This window comes from Schistocerca serialis, chromosome 2 (assembly GCF_023864345.2).
Source record: "Schistocerca serialis cubense isolate TAMUIC-IGC-003099 chromosome 2, iqSchSeri2.2, whole genome shotgun sequence".
Taxonomy (NCBI): Eukaryota; Metazoa; Arthropoda; class Insecta; order Orthoptera; family Acrididae; genus Schistocerca; species Schistocerca serialis.
The window spans coordinates 872,521,623-872,540,651 of record NC_064639.1 but is presented as its reverse complement, the minus strand read 5'-3'; the positions used below and the strand labels follow the sequence as shown (position 1 = coordinate 872,540,651).

At 45.7% G+C, this 19,029-nt stretch overlaps 1 protein-coding gene across 3 annotated transcripts in view; it reads right to left on the bottom strand.

The window, feature by feature from the left end:
• Window positions 1–19,029, bottom strand: part of LOC126456076 (uncharacterized) — a 134,016-nt gene that overhangs the window by 60,359 nt on the left and 54,628 nt on the right. For all 3 annotated transcript variants that reach the window (XM_050091830.1, XM_050091832.1, XM_050091833.1), the window contains one exon: window positions 267–432. In XM_050091830.1, the coding sequence (XP_049947787.1) occupies window positions 267–432 (166 nt within the window). The remainder of the gene's footprint in view (window positions 1–266; window positions 433–19,029) is intronic.

Below are 19,029 nucleotides of genomic sequence, written 5' to 3'. Positions count from 1 at the left end.
ATCAACCGTGTCGCGCACTGTTTGTCCGTGAGACGGCGCTGAGACAAGCTTGAGATTCGGTCCGAGGCAGTGGTGGGCGGGAATTGTGCGCCGCCAGCTCCTCTTCACTTCTCGCCTAAATGACTATGATGAAAACTTTTACCTGCAGGAATCTTACCTGCTATCTCCATCTCTGCAACGACCGTGAAGCCTTTGGTTGCGGAATTTGATAACTGTACTGAAACAATTATTACTGAACAAGTGTTACTCAAAATTCAGATACTCACCTCGGAAAACTCCGACTTCGTAGATATCGACGATCATCTGGGCACAAACTTGTCTTTTGCCGTCCTTCACACCCTTCATGTACAACTTGAATTTCCCGTAAGGTAAGGCAGGGAATTTTTTTAGGGTGATCGGTCGTGTCCAGAGTCGCTTCATGTAGTAGGTGCCCTGTCAACAGACGTAGCGAAGTAACTACACAACACAGATATTGTGATTGAACTAAAATTTCGCCGAAGAGCATTATTGTTTTTCGGAGTATTAACTGGGTATCAGATGTAGAAGTCTCAGCCAGGAAGAGAAGAACTAATCGAAAGTATACGATTATCACTCTCTCGTTTTCTTTCTGTCGGTTTTTTCAGCTCCTCTCACATCTTAAACGCGCGTACTGTGTTTTTGCCATCATATGTTGGCACGCATACATTAAGGAAATAACGAAAGGTGTTGAAATTCACCATCCAATAGTTTGCTTAGCAGTGGGTGAACATCCTGATACACAGCAATCGGTGGCAATGATAAAGGCGGAAACAAGAAACCCGAAATCTCAAGGCTTTCGCCTAAAACGTGTGAAATTAAGAAATATAATCACAGTGGCAAAAAAATAGATGCAATTTCCACAAAGATACGACACTGTTATTGCGTCACAACGCTCCCAGTCTTGATATGGAACTCGATGTGGCGAAAAAGAGAGTCCACATTTTCTGCGGGTTTAAGACTAAGTGATTTAAGGCGAAACGACAGGGTGACGGACGAAAATATTACTCAAATTCAGATTTTTATTTCCGTGGTGCAACGTAGTAGACAACTGGGGTTTACTACAAAGAATAAAGCATACGAAGAAGTTTTTATTGGTATTTTTTGTAACTGAAAAATATTAACATCTTCACCATTTAATTGGGATTTTCCCCAAATAGCTCTGAAAGGAGGTAGATCGACGGTTGTCGTAGTAACTCCGTTGTAGTTATCTGAAACATGAAATTAACGTATCACCCTGACTCTTACAGATGTAATTTTAGTTCATCGTAGGGATTCGCAGAACAATTTTTTTTGAGAAATTATAGATATTTGAAAAAAATGACCATTTTTGGACCTCTCTTGTTTGGCCGAAAAGAATACTAAATGTAAACATAAAAAAATCGGCTACGATGAACTGAAGAGAATTCATTTTGCTTCAAGGGAGACCAAAAGTCGTCAAAACGGATGAAAATTGTAGCGTGGGCGACGACAATCATGCCGACAAACCTGGTTTCGAGAAAAACGCATTTAAAGTTGACGAGTATTTATCATATTAAAAAAAGGGACAAAGCCTGAAAATTATGGAATATCATCGATGCCTGGTCCATAATAACTTTCGCCCCGGCTACTTTGAACCGATAAGGCCTCATTTTCGTCCTCAAAGCCCTTTCCATCGCTGTGCGCATCGCCGCTGGTATCTCTATCTTCACATAACCGTCGCATTTCATCGCCGATTTTGGTTAGAAGGGCATTTGCCAGGTGCATTAATGCAGTCTGGCCTACATTGAATAGACATATGGCCTAATTTGAAGCAATGTTGACCATTTCGCTTCGGCCGGATGTTGTTTTTGGAGCTTATCTCCAAATGAGATTATTGAAGCTTTCGTTCACTTTTTCAGTAACATCGCCCAAACAACGCTCCAGCAAATCGAGTTTACTCAAACCGGTAAAAACAGGGGTGATGGCAACGATGACTTGTGGCAACCGGTTCTGTGCCACCGAGGCGCGCCGTGCACGCGCGGCTTCAAACGCTCACAGAATCGTACTTTTTGGAGTTCGCACATAATACTTTGGGGAATAATTCTTCAATGTATATATATTCGAATCCCGCAATAAAAAATTTCGAGGTTTTTTTTCGACCGTCACCCTGTCCGTCCCCCTTAACGGGCGACGTGTGGTAGGGTTTCTGAGTCTTCATCACATCAGGAACGAATGCATGCTGTCCTGTGAACACGGTTCCGTATATTCACGGAAGACCAAAGTACAGCCAGAACAGAAATGAAATCCTGGACGGAGCCTGCTGCCATTTACACAAACACCGAATATTCAATATCATACATGTATTACAGACATGCATAACAAATTTCGAGACCCTTCCAGAAATGATAAGCTCTAAATGGCAAATAACTGCGGATCGTCGAGACTGAACAGCACATCAATCATGCAGCACAGCCCGCGACTCTGCTCCATCTCCTCTAAAAACAGTGACCTGGCTCTCAGGAGTTCCCACAGGAGCCGAATGCAAAGCCCCGAGTCTGGACCCCGTCAGCAGTCCTCTAAATGGCAGCACGCACAGCCCTTGGTGTCTGTGTCGTGTCGGCGTATCCTCTCATCCTGAGCTTCGAAGGCAGCCCCTCTTGTCGAAGCTCCGAGGTCGTTAAGCACGTATTAAATTTCCTTCAAACGAGAAGTCCCACCGTCAACATACGCCTCAGGATTGTAGTGTGGTTTCATACGGTTTATATAAAAGACGCATCTGTGATTTTGTCTACTTCACGACGGTCCTAATCGTCGATTCCGTATAACGTAAAGTGGGCATGTCATTTTGAGTTTCGTATGTTATCGATGTGCACGTCAGAGAGAGAGAGAGAGAGAGAGAGTTGTGTTGCTGTTACGCAATTCTTGGTCTTGTCGTCCACACATTCCTTGACTCTGCGCAGTTTGATTACATTCTTAGCTGAAGTGTGGTAGGTGACGGACGTATTCAATAATGCTGTGCTGACTTGTGATTGTATCTATTAGATGCAAAAGATTGGTTGTGAAGGACAGCAAGGATGAATAAGATGTATATATTAGAAAGCGAGGAGAATGTAAATTTTTTATAATGTAATTTATTTATTTCTGACGAGAAGCTTGAGGTGAGACTGCAGCACTCCGCAACACATGATGAACAATTTGGTGGGAACGGGAAGAAAATACGGCACGGAAATCAAAATCGAAAAATCAAAAGTGATGCGCATACCAAACCTGAGGAACACTTTAAGATAACTGTTGACCATAGAGAACTGGAAAATGTGAATCAGTTCAAGTACCTGGGAAGTTTTATCACAAAGGATGCCCACTGCACCAACGAAATCCGCTGCTTTCAACAAGAAGAGGACTCTGCTGACCAGCAAGTTGAGTTTGGCGTGGAGGAAAAAACTGATAAAGTGCTACATTTGGAGCATTGCACTGTATGGAGCAGAGACATGGGCCATGAGAAAGAAGGAGAAAAGATACCTAGAGAGCTTTGAAATGTGGTGCTGGAGGAGAATGGAAAAGATTAGGTGGACAGATCGCATAAAAAATGACGATGTACTGCAAAGAGTAGGAGAGAAGAGAAGTATTCTGCGTACAATTCTTCAGAGAAAGGCCATCTGGATTGGACATGTACTTAGACACGAGGGACTCATACATGATGTCATCGAAGGGAAACTCAGAGGAAACGCAGGACGAGGAGGAAGAAGAATTCAACATCTGCACGACATGAAAGATGGAAGGAGATACAACAGACTGAAGGAAGTAACTGAAGACAGGGAACACTGGAATCAGAAATTCTCTCTACGAAGACATGGACCTGCCACTAGGCAGAATACTACATAACAATAATAATATTTAACTTTGTTCACTTGCTCAGAGCTGAGAGAAAGACCACCCCACTTCCATGAGTCATGCATTAACATATTAACTGATTAAGATGTTTGGTTTATATAGAAATTCTCTTTTAATATTGCTCACTTTGTTAAGCATAGTATTATTCAGACCTGTGTTACGTGTGAACATCACGCGAAGGTTTACTCCGTCGTTTTGACTATATACTTCTTTCTAAAATCATTGTCTTGGAATATCATTTCATAGGAATAGTTACTCTTCCCATCCCACTGTTTATCATTACGCATTATCACATCCAACAGTTTGAATATAGTTTGGAAATTTTATTTAGAAACAGAAATCTAGCTTAGCCGCTGCCTGCTTGCTGTTTGCTTTTGTGTTCTCGAGAAATTTGCGACAATGTTGTCAAGACGCGAGGTAAGTCGAAGTTTTGATCAGGACCAGATAATTGTCTTACTTCAGTTATGCATTTAATGTTGTTGTTGTTGTGGTCTTCAGTCCTGAGACTGGTTTGATGCAGCTCTCAATGCTACTCTATCCTGTGCAAGCTTCTTCATCTCCCAGTACCTACTGCAGCCTACATCCTTCTGAATCTGCTTAGTGTATTCATCTCTTGGTCTCCCTCTACGACTTTTACCCTCCACGCTGCCCTCCAATGCTAAATTTATGATCCCTTGATGCCTCAGAACATGTCCTAATCCCTTCTTCTAGTCAAGTTGTGCCACAAACTCCTCTTCTCCCCAATTTTGTTCAATACCTCCTCATTAGTTATGTGATCTTCCCATCTAATCTTCAGCATTCTTCTGTAGCACCACATTTCGAAAGCTTCTTTTCTCTTCTTGTCCAAACTGTTTATCGTCCATGTTTCACTTCCATACATGGCTACACCCCATACAAATACTTCCAGAAACGACTTCCTGACACTTAAACCTATACTCGATGTTAACAAATTTCTCTTCTTCAGAAATGCTTTCCTTGGCATTGCCAGTCTACATTTTATATCCTCTCTACTTCAACCATCATCAGTTATTTAGCTCCCCAAATAGCAAAACTCCTTTACTACTTTAAGTGTCTCATTTCCTAATCTAATTCCCTCAGCATCACCCGACTTAATTAGACTACATTCCATTATCCTTTTTTTGCTTTTGTTGATGTTCATCTTATATCCTCCTTTCAAGACACTATCCATTCCGTTCAACTGCTCTTCCAAGTCCTTTGCTGTCTCTGACAGAATTACAATGTTATCGGCGAACCTCAAAGTTTTTATTTCTTCTCCATGGATTTTAATACCTACTCCGATTTTTTCTTTTGTTTCCTTTACTGCTTGCTCAATATACAGATTGAATATCATCGGGGAGAGGCTACAACCCTGTCTCACTCCCTTCCCAACCACTGCTTCCCTTTCATGTCCCTCGACTCTTATAACTGCCATCTGGTTTCTGTACAAATTGTAAATAGCTTTACGCTCCCTGTATTTTACCCTTGTCAACTTCAGAATTTGAAAGAGAGTATTCCAGTCAACATTTTCAAAAGCTTTCTCTAAGTCTACAAATGCTAGGTACGTAGGTTTGCCTTTCCTTAATCTAGCTTCTAAGATAAGTGGTGGGGTCAGTATTGCCTCACGTGTTCCGACATTTCTACGGAATCCAAACTGATCATCCCCGAGGTCGGCTCCTACTAGTTTTTCCACTCGTCTGTAAAGAATTCGCGTTAGTATTTTGCAGCCGTGAATTATTATACTGATAGTTCGGTAATTTTCACATCTGTCAACTCCTGCTTTCTTTGGGATTGGAATTATTATATTCTTCTTGAAGTCTGAGGGTATTTCGCCTGTCTCATACATCTTGCTCACCGGATGGTAGAGTTTTGTCAGGACTGGCTCTCCCAAGGCCGTCAGTAGTTCCAATGGAATGTTGTCTACTCCCGGGGCTTTGTTTCGACTCAGGTCTTTCAGTGCTCTGTCAAACTCTTCACGCAGTATCATATCTCCCATTTCATCTTCAGCTACATCCTCTCCCATTTCTATAATATTGTCCTAAAGTACATCGCCCTTGTATAGACCCTCTATATACTCCTTCCACCTTTCTGCTTTCGCTTCTTTGCTTAGAACTGGCTTTCCATCTGAGCGCTTGATATTCATACAAGTGGTTCTCTTTTTTCCGAAGGTCTCTGTAAATTTCCTGTAGGCAGTATCTATCTTACCCCTAGTGAGATAAGCCCCTACATCCTTACGTTTGTCCTCTAGCCATCCCTGCTTAATAGTTTTGCACTTCCTGTGATCTCATTTTTGAGACGTTTTTATTCATTTTTGCCTGCTTCATTTACTGCATTTTTACATTTTCTCCTTTCATCAATTAAATTCAATATTTCTTCTGTTACCCAAGGATTTCTACTAGCCCTCGTCTTTTTACCTACTTGATCCTCTGCTGCCTTCACCACTTCATCCCTCAAAGCTACCCATTTTTCTTCTACTGTATTTCGTCCCCCCATTCTTGTCAATTGTTCCTTTGTGCTCTCCCTGAAACTCTGTACAACTTCTGGTTTAGTCAGTTTATCCAGGTCCCATATCCTGAAATTCTCACCTTCTTGCAGTTTCTTTAGTTTTATTCTACAGTTCATAACCAACAGATTGTGGTCAGAGTCCACATCTGCCCCTTGAATTGTCTTACGTTTTAAAACCTGGTTTCTGAATCTCTCTCTTACCATTATATAATCTATCTGAAACCTATCGGTATCTCCAGGCTTCTTCTATGTATACAATCTTCTTTTATGATTCTTGAACCAAGTGTTAGCTATGATTAGGTTGTGCTCTGTGCAAAATTCTACCAGGCGGCTTCCTCTTTCGTTTCTTACCCCCAATCCATATTCACCTACTGCGTTTCCTTCTCTCCCTTTTCCTACTGACGAATTCCAGTCACCCATGACTATTAAATTTTCGTCTCCCTTTACTATCTGAATAATTTCTTTTATTTCATCATACATTTCTTCAATTTTATCGTCATCTGCAGAGCTAGTAGGCATATAAACTTGTACTAATGTGGTACGCGTGGGCTTCGTATCTATCTTGGCCACAATAATGCGTTCACTATGCTGTTTGCAGCAGCTTACCCGCATTCCTATTTTCCTATTCATTATTAAAATTACTCCTGCATCACCCCTATTTGATATTGATGTTTATGACCCTGTAGTCACTTGACCAGAAGTCTTGTTCCTCCTGCCACCGAACTTCACTAATTCCCACTATATCTAACTTTAACCTATCCACTTCCCTTTTTAAATTTTCTAACCTACCTGCCCGATTGAGGGATCTGACATTCCACGCTCCGATCCGTAGAACGCCAGTTTTCTTTCTCCTGATAACGACGTTCTCTTGAGTAGTCCCCGCCCAGATATCCGAATGGGGGACTATTTTGCCTCCGGAATATTTTACCCAAGAGGACGCCATCATCATTTAACTATACAGTAAAGCTGCATGCCCTCGGGGAAAATTACGGTCGTAGTTTCCCCTTGCTTTCAGCCGTTCGCAGTACCAGTGCAGCAAGGCCGTTTTGGTTGGTGTTACAAGGCCAGATCAGTCAATCATCCAGCCTGTTGCCCCTGCAACTACTGAAAAGGCTGCTGCCCCTCTTCAGGAACCACACGTTTGTCTGGCCTCTCAACAGATACTCCTCCGTTGTGGTTGCACCTACGATACGGCTATCTGTATCACTGAGGTACGCAAGCCTCCCCACCAACGGCAAGGTCCATGGTTCATGGGGTAGGATGCATTTAATACGAGGGTAATCCCAAAAGTAAGGTATCCTATTTTTTATAAGTACATAGACTGAACCTCTTCTTTCACCTAGTCGCCGGAGCTGGTTCGCTTTCGGGCCAAATGTTCTTTCAACTTAGGGAACAGGCGATGGTCACTGGGCGCCAAGTCAGGACTATAGGGTGGGTGGATGATTATGTTCCACTGAAACTGTTGCAGGAGAGCAACTGTTTGCCGAGCGATGTGTGGGCGAGCGTTGTCATGGAATTGTGTAAGCCCTTGCTCAACATTCCTCTTCTCTGGTTCTGAATTCCACGTTTCAGTTTTTTCAGAGTCTCACAGTACCTGTCAGCATTAATTGTGGTCCCAGTGGGCATAAAGTAGACCAACGATACCCCTTTCCGATTCCAAAAAACGCTTGTCATGACTTAACCGGCAGACTGTGCTTGTTTGAATTTCCGCGGCTTTGGCGAAGAAGGATGCCACCACTGGCGTGATTGTTGCTTGGTCTCAGGTGTAAAGTGGTATGCCCAGGTTTCGTCCCCCGTGACAACTGAGTCCAGAAAGCTGTCCTGTTCGGTTGGAAGGCGGTGAAGAAACGCGCGGGAAGCATCAACTCGTTGCCGCATGTGGTCATCAGTCAGATGCGTGACACCCATCTTGCGCACACCTTCCGGTAGTTCAATGTTTCCGTTAAAATTCTGTGAGCGGTGCTTCGGGAAACTCAGGAACCAACGTGCAGAGATCATCGATGGTGATCCGCCGATCTTCACGCATGCTTTGCTCAATCTTCAACACTGTCTCTTCAGAAACTGACGGTCTCCCGCTCCTTTGTTCGTCGTTAATTTCGGTCCGACCAGCTGCAAACTCTCTACACCACTTACGAACATTTTTGACATCTAATCACGACTCACCCTACACTTCCGTCAGTTGGCGATGGATTTCCATTGGCGCAGTGCCCTTTGCGTTCAAAAACGGGATAACTGCGCGCAATTCGCACTTGGCGGTAATATCCAACGGGAGCTCCATTCTCAACGGCTGCCAAGCCAAGACTGAGCGCCTCAGCGCGGCGTGCGCATGTTTACACACAGCGCGTGAAGCACTCTTCATAACAGTGTGACCACCTGCCACACAAACAGAATTCTGTACTTTTGGGATTACCCTCGTAAAACAAGTTGCACTGCGATCAGATACAGTTCAGTTCAGTTCACCGAGCGAGGTGGCGCAGTGGTTAGCACACTGGACTCGCATTCGGGAGGACGACGGTTCAATCCCGTCTCCAGCCATCCTGATTTAGTTAGGTTTTCCGTGATTTCCCTAAATCGTTTCAGGCAAATGCCGCGATGGTTCCTTTGAAGGGGCACGGCCGATTTCCTTCCCAATCCTTCCCTAACCCGAGCTTGCGCTCCGTCTCTAATGACCTCGTTGTCGACGGGACGTTACACACTAACCACCACCATCACAGTTCAGTTCAAATTAGGTTCTGTTTAGTCAAAGGTTAGCACACGAGTTTAAGTTGGATAACAGTTTTTGGGGGCATTATTTTGGTAATACTTAGACTTTTGGAGTGAGAGGTAAATTTGAGCTAAATTTCATTCAGAAACAAACAAGTTCGGGAGGTAACAATATGACGTCTGACAAACGAAGAGGGAGACGGATGCGGTCTAAACTAGAAGCCGGCCGATGTGGGCGGCGGTTCTAGGCGCTTCAGTCTGGAACCGCGCGATAGCTACGGTCGCAGGTTCGAATCCTGCCTCGGGCATGGATGTGTGTGATGTCCTTAGGTTAGTTAGGTTTAAGTAGTTCTAAGTTCTAGGGGACCTATGACCTAATATGTTGAGTCCCATAGTACTCAGAGCCATTTGAAACATTTTTGAGCCTAAATTCTGTGGTGGACTATGAACACAGGCTAGGGCTTAGCCTGTGGTTTCTGCGACGTGTTGTACGAGATCCCGGCTTCCCCTCCATTGTGTTGTTTACCGACAAGTGCACCTTCCACCGGGATGGCCTTTACAACATTTGAAACATTCATTACCGGGCAAGGGGAAATCCTCACGTTATGTACGTCCACGGACACCAGAAACGATTTTCGCTCAACATTTAGGCAGGCATTGTGGGTGACCATCTGATTGGGCCGGTCCGTCTACCTCCTCGACTTACCGGGGTAAATTACCTTCACTTAATGCAATAAACTCTACCCGGCCTGCTGGAAGATGTTCCCCTGGAGATACGGCTACACATGTTGCAGCATGATGGGGCGCCAGCACATAACAGTCGTGCTGTGCGCGGATATAAACGAACTCTTCGACGGCCGTATAAATGGCAGAGGTGCTCCTAGGACATGGCCTCCGCGATCACCTGACCTCAAGCCACCGGACGTTTTCCTGTGAGGATTCTCCAAGGTTCTAGTTCAACCGTCCGGACGCGAACCACCTAGAAACGAAGAGGAATTAATGGATTGCATTCAGCATACCGCCAATCACATCAGGGCAATGCCAGGAATCTTTGAAAGAGTTCGGGAAAACGCCGTTCGAGGTTACCATGCTTGTGTCGCATCAGAGGATCGCCAGTTCGAGCACCTGTTTTAAGCAAAAAATGTCCTAGCTACAAAGAAGGCCCTTTTCAGTGCCGACACAATTTGTAAAAGACTTGCTAAACGCGAACTAACAGCTGTTGAAGGGTTTGTTCCCGGTACGTCTTATCATGAAACTACAATGGACGTGTCGGGACCCTGGCGGATCCGGAGTGGAAGGTTGGTGGGCTTCGATAGGTCGCGATCTCCGGCAGGCAAAGCATTCGCTGTCATGCGTTGTCCAGAGCATCCGGCAACAGGGCAATTCCGCTACCAATCGGAGCGCGTGGCACTAAGTTTCAAAAAATTGGTTCAAATGGCTGTAAGCACTATGGGACTTAACTTCTGAGGTCATCACTCCCCTGGAACGTAGAACTACTTAAACCTAACTAACCTAAGGACACCACACACGTCCATGCCCAAGGCAGGATTGGAACCTGCGACCGTACACAACATTAGTAAATTCGGTTCCTACTGGCATCAGCTATCCAGGTTTAAAATTTCATGACACAACTTTTCTCCACCTTGTATAGATAGCGGTACTATCGCGTACACAAAGCATAAAAAGGCAGTGCATTGGTGGAACAGTCATTTGTTCTCAGATGATTCATCTGAAAAAGTGTGTGACGTCATTATGGCTGCACTACGGGAATTAAAGGAAGTTGAACGCGGAATGGTAGTTGGAGCTAGACGCACGGGACATTCCATTTCGGAAATCGTTGGAGAATTCAGTTTTCAGAGATCCACAGTGACAAGAATCTGCCGAGAATACGAAATTTCAGGCCTTACCTGTTACCAAGGACAATGCAGTGGCCGACAGACTTCACTTGCAGAAATCAATGCGAGACATACGACGAACGTATCCATAGGACGGTGCGGCGAAATTTGGCGTTAATGGGCTATGGCAGCAGACGATCGACGCGAGTGGATTTACTAAAACCACACACTGCCTGCAGCGCCTCTCCTGGGCTCGTGATCACGTCAGTTGGACGCTATATGATTGGAAAGCCAGCTGCAGCTGTTCAGACCATAACAGATTCAGTGAGGCCATGTTTCATTTACGATCTACTTAATGCTTCCTAAGAAAACTTATTGTAAACAGATCAGTTAATATAAGCATTTAAAGATCTATCTTATGTCTGTGTTTTTAGTAATGAAATCGTAGAAGCCTCTCATGTACAAATTAGTTGCGCTTCTTCCCTTGTGTATTTTCACTGTGTAATGAACCTTAGGTTTCTGGTGTTGAATACAGAAAGTATATGTTAGTTTGCCAGAACAATTTATGTTTATATCTGTGTTGCTCATGACACTGCTCCTCCAGAACTTGCTGCTTGATGCTTTTTTGCGTTCTGTCCGCAAATAAAACAGGAGGCAAGGGGTGGAACAAATGAGGAAGCCTATGCGAAGTTATGATTAAATCAAGCGGTTGATATGTTGATTTCGCCGCAAATAGAGAACCAATAGAAACATTTTGAGCAGAATCGGACCATGTGGATATGGTATAGCTTGACAGTAAAAAACCTTTTAGCAAGAACGGTCTGTTAAAATTTTTACCTATACAAATTAAGGCGCACAGTAGTAACATCGAGGTTCAAAATAGTAGAGTTTAGAAGCAACTCAAGACATGGGCAAATTGCATGAGTGGTCTGGACAATAAAATGAAAGTACAGGCAAGTAACCTCATTAATCAACATAAGGCACAAGCTGATGCCATTAAGACAAAGAGGTAAAGTCAGTAAACACAATGAAAAAGTAGACGTAAAAGTCGGCTTTTTTAATAATAAAACTGAGAACCTCAAAATAGAAATTGTGAACATAAACGTCAGTGTTGTCACTATGCAGGGAGAGATTAATGATGTATGAGAGATTCGATTCAGAAATCGTACAGAGACAAGAAAGTCTGGAACTTCTAGTCATAACGAAAGTGGATGAAAAAGTTTTTATGTCTGAAATTGTTGACGAATGTAGGAATGGAATATCATATTTGTGAAAAACTGTATCAGATTCTGAAAAATATTTAGGTAAAAGGGTAACTAATTGCGAACAAAAGTGTGATCCAAACAGATCGTAAATTCAGGGCAAAATTAGAGTTAACCCCAGTGAGGTGTCTGATAGAGTGTATTACAGTAAAGTATTAGATGGTGAGGAATGCTATGATCCTGCCAAAATAATGGTTAGCATCCGATGGACTTCCTAAAAAACTGCGAAAGAATTTTTCCTGAAGACCACGAAAATGTAAATGTGGTAATTAGCGCATTAGTGCGGCAGACTACTGGAACTGAAATACATATTTCTGTGTTTATCTGCAAAACACTTAAGCCAAGAAGATATTCCCTAAAACTGCGAGTGTTGTAAAACATAACTATGGCAAAATATGGGGTCTAAATTTGCACAAAGATCAGATTACACTTACTGATGCCAAACTAAAATTTACCGAAGAATACTGGCCAGAGCAAAAACAGAATTGTTTGGGGCGAGAATTTATTATAACAAGAAAGTATGGTAAAGAGGCAGAAACTCCATGAAAGGTTTCTGCGAATCCTTGAGAAGCAGACTCACATAAGGAGAAGGCGATTCGAATCCGAAACTATTTAAGAGGCTATGTAAAAAGCTGCTGGAGTATACGAAGATATATGTGGGCACAATCATAAATAACCTTTCTGCATTCCTGGAAAGAGTTGAGGATGAAGATAACTACCGAAGAAATCGTGATTGTCGTCATAACAGTAACAACAATAACCAAAATGACAATAAAAAGAATGACGGCGACAGATATCGCATTAAAATGGGTCAACGGGGAAGATACAGAGGTGGAAGTATTCAGCCTCTTGAAGTGGAGGCATTACCACGATAGAAACGGCCCTAAAAAGTAAAGAGTGCGCATCTTGCGGGCCGAACTAACGAGGACAGCTTCTCATGCCCCAAACGCTGCAAAACATCAGAAATCAACGTTATAAGTTCCGGGCACAGCAAATGCGCTAATAAGCCTAAACATTATTACCACTGATTCTTGATTTTCTCCCGGCGTATTTGATAATCAAAACATCCACGGGTGTACTGCTGGTCTACAGTGTCCAACGGGCACAATATTTCGGCAATCATACATGTCGCCATCATCAGGTGAACTGACGGACTGAGCCCCTGTGAACGTGCCAGCACAGAGATCCATACGCTATGGCTGCTCAGAGGGAAGTGGGTTCGGTCGCGGCGGCGGCCGATTTAAATACCCTCCGCCCGCGGCGCGCTCTCTCCGCTGTCCGCGCCCCGCGCCTCGGTCGCGCGGTGGAACAGATTGCGACGGCGTCTGAGATGACGTCGGAGTGATGGTTCTGTCCGCCGTGGTCGTCACAACTATACGTTTGCTGGACTTACTCTTGATTAACCCAATCGCTGGTTCCCAAACCTTGCTAAGTGGATGAGTCAGTTATCATGGTGAGTTTTGACGTCGTTTCCTTGTTTGCGAGGGTACCCCTGCGAGAGTCACTAGAATTGATTAGTCAGAAGTTTGACGAGAAGACCACTGAACTTTTTAGGCATGTCTTGACTTCCACGTATTTTCTTTTTAATGGAGAATACTACGAACAAACGGAGGGAGTCGCCATGGGTAGCCCACTCTCACCGGTGGTAGCGAATTGGTACATAGAGAACTTCGAGGAGGAAGCCCTGTCGTCATCCGAATGGAAACGTGCTTGCTTTTTCGGTTACGTGGACGAAACGTTCGTCATCTGGCCACATGGTATGGATTAACTCCTTGACTTCCTTACACACCTAAACTCCATACACCCCAACATCAAATTCACTATGGAGACTGAAATGGAGGGTAAATTACCTTTCCTTGACGTCTTGGTCAAGAGAAGGGCCGACGACACCCTAGGTCATGGGGTGTGTCGGAAGACAACGCACACTGATCTGTATTTGCACGCAGACAGCTGCCACCACCCTTCACAGAGGAATGGGGTACCTAAAACTCTAGTACATAGGGCTCGCACTATCTCTGATACAGAGAGTCTACCCCAGGAATTGGAACATCTGAGAACTGTATTTCGAAAAAATGGGTACTCAGAGTGGCAGATTCAACGTACTCTCCGCCCAACCACTACAGCACAACCTGTGGAGATGGATGAAATCACGAGGGAGGAGGTAGGCACTGCGTTTATTCCATATACAGGCGCACTCTCGGGGAAAATCGCCCGCATTTTGAATAAACACCGGGGCGGAACTGTGTTTTGTCCTCCGAATAAAACTCGTGCACTGGTGGGGAGCGCCAAAGGTGACCTCGGTTTCAGGAAGGCCGGCGTGTACCAGATTCCGTGTCAATGTGGCAAGTCGTATATTGGTCAGACGATGCGTACCGTCGAGGATCGATGCCGTGAACACTATAGGCACACCCGACTGATGTATCCGAGCAAGTCGGCGGTCGCTGAACATTGTTTGTCGGAAAATCACGCTATGGAGTATGAACGCACGAGGATTCTGGTACAGACGTCGAGATACTGGGACAGCGTTGTTAGAGAGGCCATCGAAATTCGCACCAATGACGACCTCATAAACCGTGACTTCGGCTATAATCTTAGCAAGGCTTGGGAACCAGCGATTGGGTTAATCAAGAGTAAGTCGAGCAAACGTATAGTTGTGACGACCACGGCGGACAGAGCCATGACTCCGACGTCATCTCAGACGCCGTCGCAATCTGTTCGACCGCGCGACCGTGGCGCGGGGCGCGGCCAGCGGAGGGAGCGCGCCGCGGGCGGAGGGTATTTAAATCGGCCGCCGCCGCAACCGAACCCAGTTCCCTCTGAGCAGCCATAGCGTGCGGATCTCCGTGCCGGCACGTTCACAGGAGCTCAGTCCATCAGTTCTCCTGGTGATGGCGACATGTATGATCGCCGAAATATTGTGCCCGTTGGATACTGTAGACCGGCAGTACACCCGGGGATATTTTGATTATTATTACCATTGCCCATCGCAACGTTTGATGCCATCTGGTGGCGTTGTGGGCATGTGAAGCGGTAACAAAACCATGTACATGGAGCAGACAAAGACGGGGGATCATCCTAGACACGATATGGGCTGCAAATGGGGAAATCGACTGAGACAAGCGACTCTAACAAAGGGCAGACTATTATTACGCAGAGCCTGTGAACGAGTATCTCGGAAACGGCGAAGCTGGTCGAATATTCACATGCTGTTGTCGTGAGCGTCTACAGAAAGAGGTAAAAGGACAGTGAAACAACCACTAAGCGCTAAATAGTTGAACGTCCATGACCCTTCACAGGACTTGGGGCTCGGAAGCTTATCTGCTCTGTAAGGAAAGTAGATGGTGACTTGTGGTATCTCTGAAGAAAGAGCAGATTGCTGGTGCATACACAAGTGTTTCAGAGCACACCGTTCGTCGTACAGCGTTGAACATGGAGCTTCCCAATAGATCACCCCTACGTGTTCATATGTCGTCAAATACAACTGCAGTGGGCACGGGACGATCGGAATTCGACCGTTGATCAGTGTTGGCTCTCCGGATGAATCTGATTTTCGCTACACTAAGTTGGTGGTCGTCTCAACAAACGCTGTCATCGAGGTGAACGGCAGCTCGAAACATGGAGCGCGCCACGATCGCAGGCTGGTGGGGGCAGTATTGTGCTATGGGAGACAATATCCTACGCTTGCATGGGTCCTGTGGTGGTAATCGGAGCCATGCCAACAGCTATAAACCACCTGCATCCCTTCATGGTTGATGTCTTCATCAATGGCGATGTCATCTTTCAGCAGTATAATTGTCTGTGTTTTAGAGAAAGAACCATTGCTACAGTTGTTTGAGGAGCATTATACTGAACTCACGTTGATGTCTCAGCGACTATATTCCCCTGATGAAAATCCTATGGAACGCAACTGGTTCGCTATCGGGTGCCATTACCGAATTACGCGACTTGTGCGTATACATCTGATGTCACATACCTCCACAAACCTACCAACAAACTGTCGGATCCCTGATTCACAGAATCAGTGATGTACTTCGTTCAAATGGCTCTGAGCACTATGGGACTCAACATCTTAGGTCATAAGTCCCCTAGAACTTAGAACTACTTAAACCTAACTAACCTAAGGACATCACACACACCCATGCCCGAGGCAGGATTCGAACCTGCGACCGTAGGAGTCCCGCGGTTCCGGACTGCAGCGCCAGAATCGCACGGCCACCGCGGCCGGCTGCTTCGTTCCAAAGACGTACTAACAAGCTACACTGAAGAGCCAAAGAAACTGGTACACCTGCCTAACATCGTGTAGGGCCCCCGCGAGCACGCAGAAATGCCGCAACACGACGTGGCATGGATTAGACTAGTTTCTGAAGGAGTGCTGGAGGGAATTGACGACATGAATCCTGGAGGGCTGTCCATAAGTCCGTAAGAGTACGAGGGGGTGGAGATCTCTTCTGAGCATGCACGTTGCAAGGCATCCCAGATATTCTCAATAATGTTCATGTCTGGTGAGTTTTGGTGGCCATCGGAAGTTTTTAGACTCAGAAGAGTGTTCCTGGAGCCACTCTGTAGCAACTCTGGACGTGTGGGGTGTCGCATTGCCTCACTGGAATTACCCAAGTCCGTCGGAATCCACAATGGACATGCATCGATTTTACAAGTAATTATGTGACCAGAAGCTTAAAGAGCAGCGGAGGAGGGCTAGATGGTTTTCCCAGCCAGTAGGAAGAGAGTTGAAGTAAAAAGCGCCATGCAGGGTTCGTGAGCAGAAAATATTAAAGAGGGGACAGGTACTGAGACAAAGAGTGCTACGAAAAGTAGCCGAGACAGCGAATAATATAGAGATTGAGACTAGGGAAAAAGTATGTTTACGAGGAGGAGAAGAGTGGAGGAGGGAGAAATAATGAGCTTTGCAGATCAAGCAATCCTGCCTACCGAAACGCCAGTTGGTCGAACTGTTGTCAGTAGGCAAGGAGAGGTTGAGTCGGACGATTGGTAGCGAATTATCGAAGTCCAAGGTCGTTACACAATGTGCGAAGTGTAAATTGACCTCATTGGAGCAGATTAAGATGTCAGTTCAGACGAAGAGTCAGCTGTGAAAGGAAAAGAACTAATAACGTCAAGACACAGAGTGTTTAGGACCAGACAATGGGTTAGATGAAGAAATTAATATTTGTCTAAGGAAAGCGTTTCTGTTAGAACCGAAGAGTGAGCCAGAGCGGTCATACACTCCTGGAAATGGAAAAAAGAACACATTGACACCGGTGTGTCAGACCCACCATACTTGCTCCGGACACTGCGAGAGGGCTGTACAAGCAATGATCACACGCACGGCACAGCGGACACACCAGGAACCGCGGTGTTGGCCGTCGAATGGCGTTAGCTGCGCAGCATTTGTGCACCGCCGCCGTCAGTGTCAGCCAGTTTGCCGTGGCATACGGAGCTCCATCGTAGTCTTTAACACTGGTAGCATGCCGCGACAGCGTGGACGTGAACCGTATGTGCAGTTGACGGACTTTGAGCGAGGGCGTATAGTGGGTATGCGGGAGGCCGGGTGGACGTACCGCCGAATTGCTCAACACGTGGGGCGTGAGGTCTCCACAGTACATCGATGCTGTCGCCAGTGGTCGGCGGAAGGTGCATGTGCCCGTCGAGTTGGGACCGGACCGCAGCGACGCACGGATGCACGCCAAGACCGTAGGATCCTACGCAGTGCCGTAGGGGACCGCACCGCCACTTCCCAGCAAATTAGGGACACTGTTGCTCCTGGGGTATCGGCGAGGACCATTCGCAACCGTCTCCATGAAGCTGGGCTACGGTCCCGCACACCGTTAGGCCGTCTTCCGCTCACGCCCCAACATCGTGCAGCCCGCCTCCAGTGGTGTCGCGACAGGCGTGAATGGAGGGACGAATGGAGACGTGTCGTCTTCAGCGATGAGAGTCGCTTCTGCCTTGGTGCCAATGATGGTCGTATGCGTGTTTGGCGCCGTGCAGGTAAGCGCCACAATCATGACTGCATACGACCGAGGCACACAGGGCCAATACCCGGCATCATGGTGTGGGGAGCGATCTCCTACACTGGCCGTACACCACTGGTGATCGTCGAGGGGACACTGAATAGTGCACGGTACATCCAAACCGTCATCGAACCCATCGTTCTACCATTCCTACACCGGCAAGGGAACTTGCTGTTCCAACAGGACAATGCACGTCCGCATGTATCCCGTGCCACCCAACGTGCTCTAGAAGGTGTAAGTCAACTACCCTGGCCAGCAAGATCTCCGGATCTGCCCCCCATTGAGCATGTTTGGGACTGGATGAAGCGTCGTCTCACGCGGTCTGCACGTCCAGCACGAACGCTGGTCCAACTGAGGCGCCAGGTGGAAATGGCATGGCAAGCCGTTCCACAGGACTACATCCAGCATCTCTACGATCGTCTCCATGGGAGAATAGCAGCCTGCATTGCTGCGAAAGGTGGATATACACTGTACTAGTGCCGACATTGTGCATGCTCTGTTGCTTGTGTCTATGTGCCTGTGGTTCTGTCAGTGTGATCATGTGATGTATCTGACCCCAGGAATGTGTCAATAAAGTTTCCCCTTCCTGGGACAATGAATTCACGGTGTTCTTATTTCAATTTCCAGGAGTGTATTCTGAGGGTAGTTCGAAAGTAAGATATGTTGAGACAACGACAATAAATGAAGGTGTGACGAAATATCGTACCACGCCGCAAGATGAAATAATATCAAAACAAAACTTAGAAATGAACACAGAAACAAGGAACCACCGGATGCTTTCTGATTTTGAATACAGAAAGTATATTTTAAGGGAGAGACTGTTTGCTCTGAGAACAATCTAGTTTTACA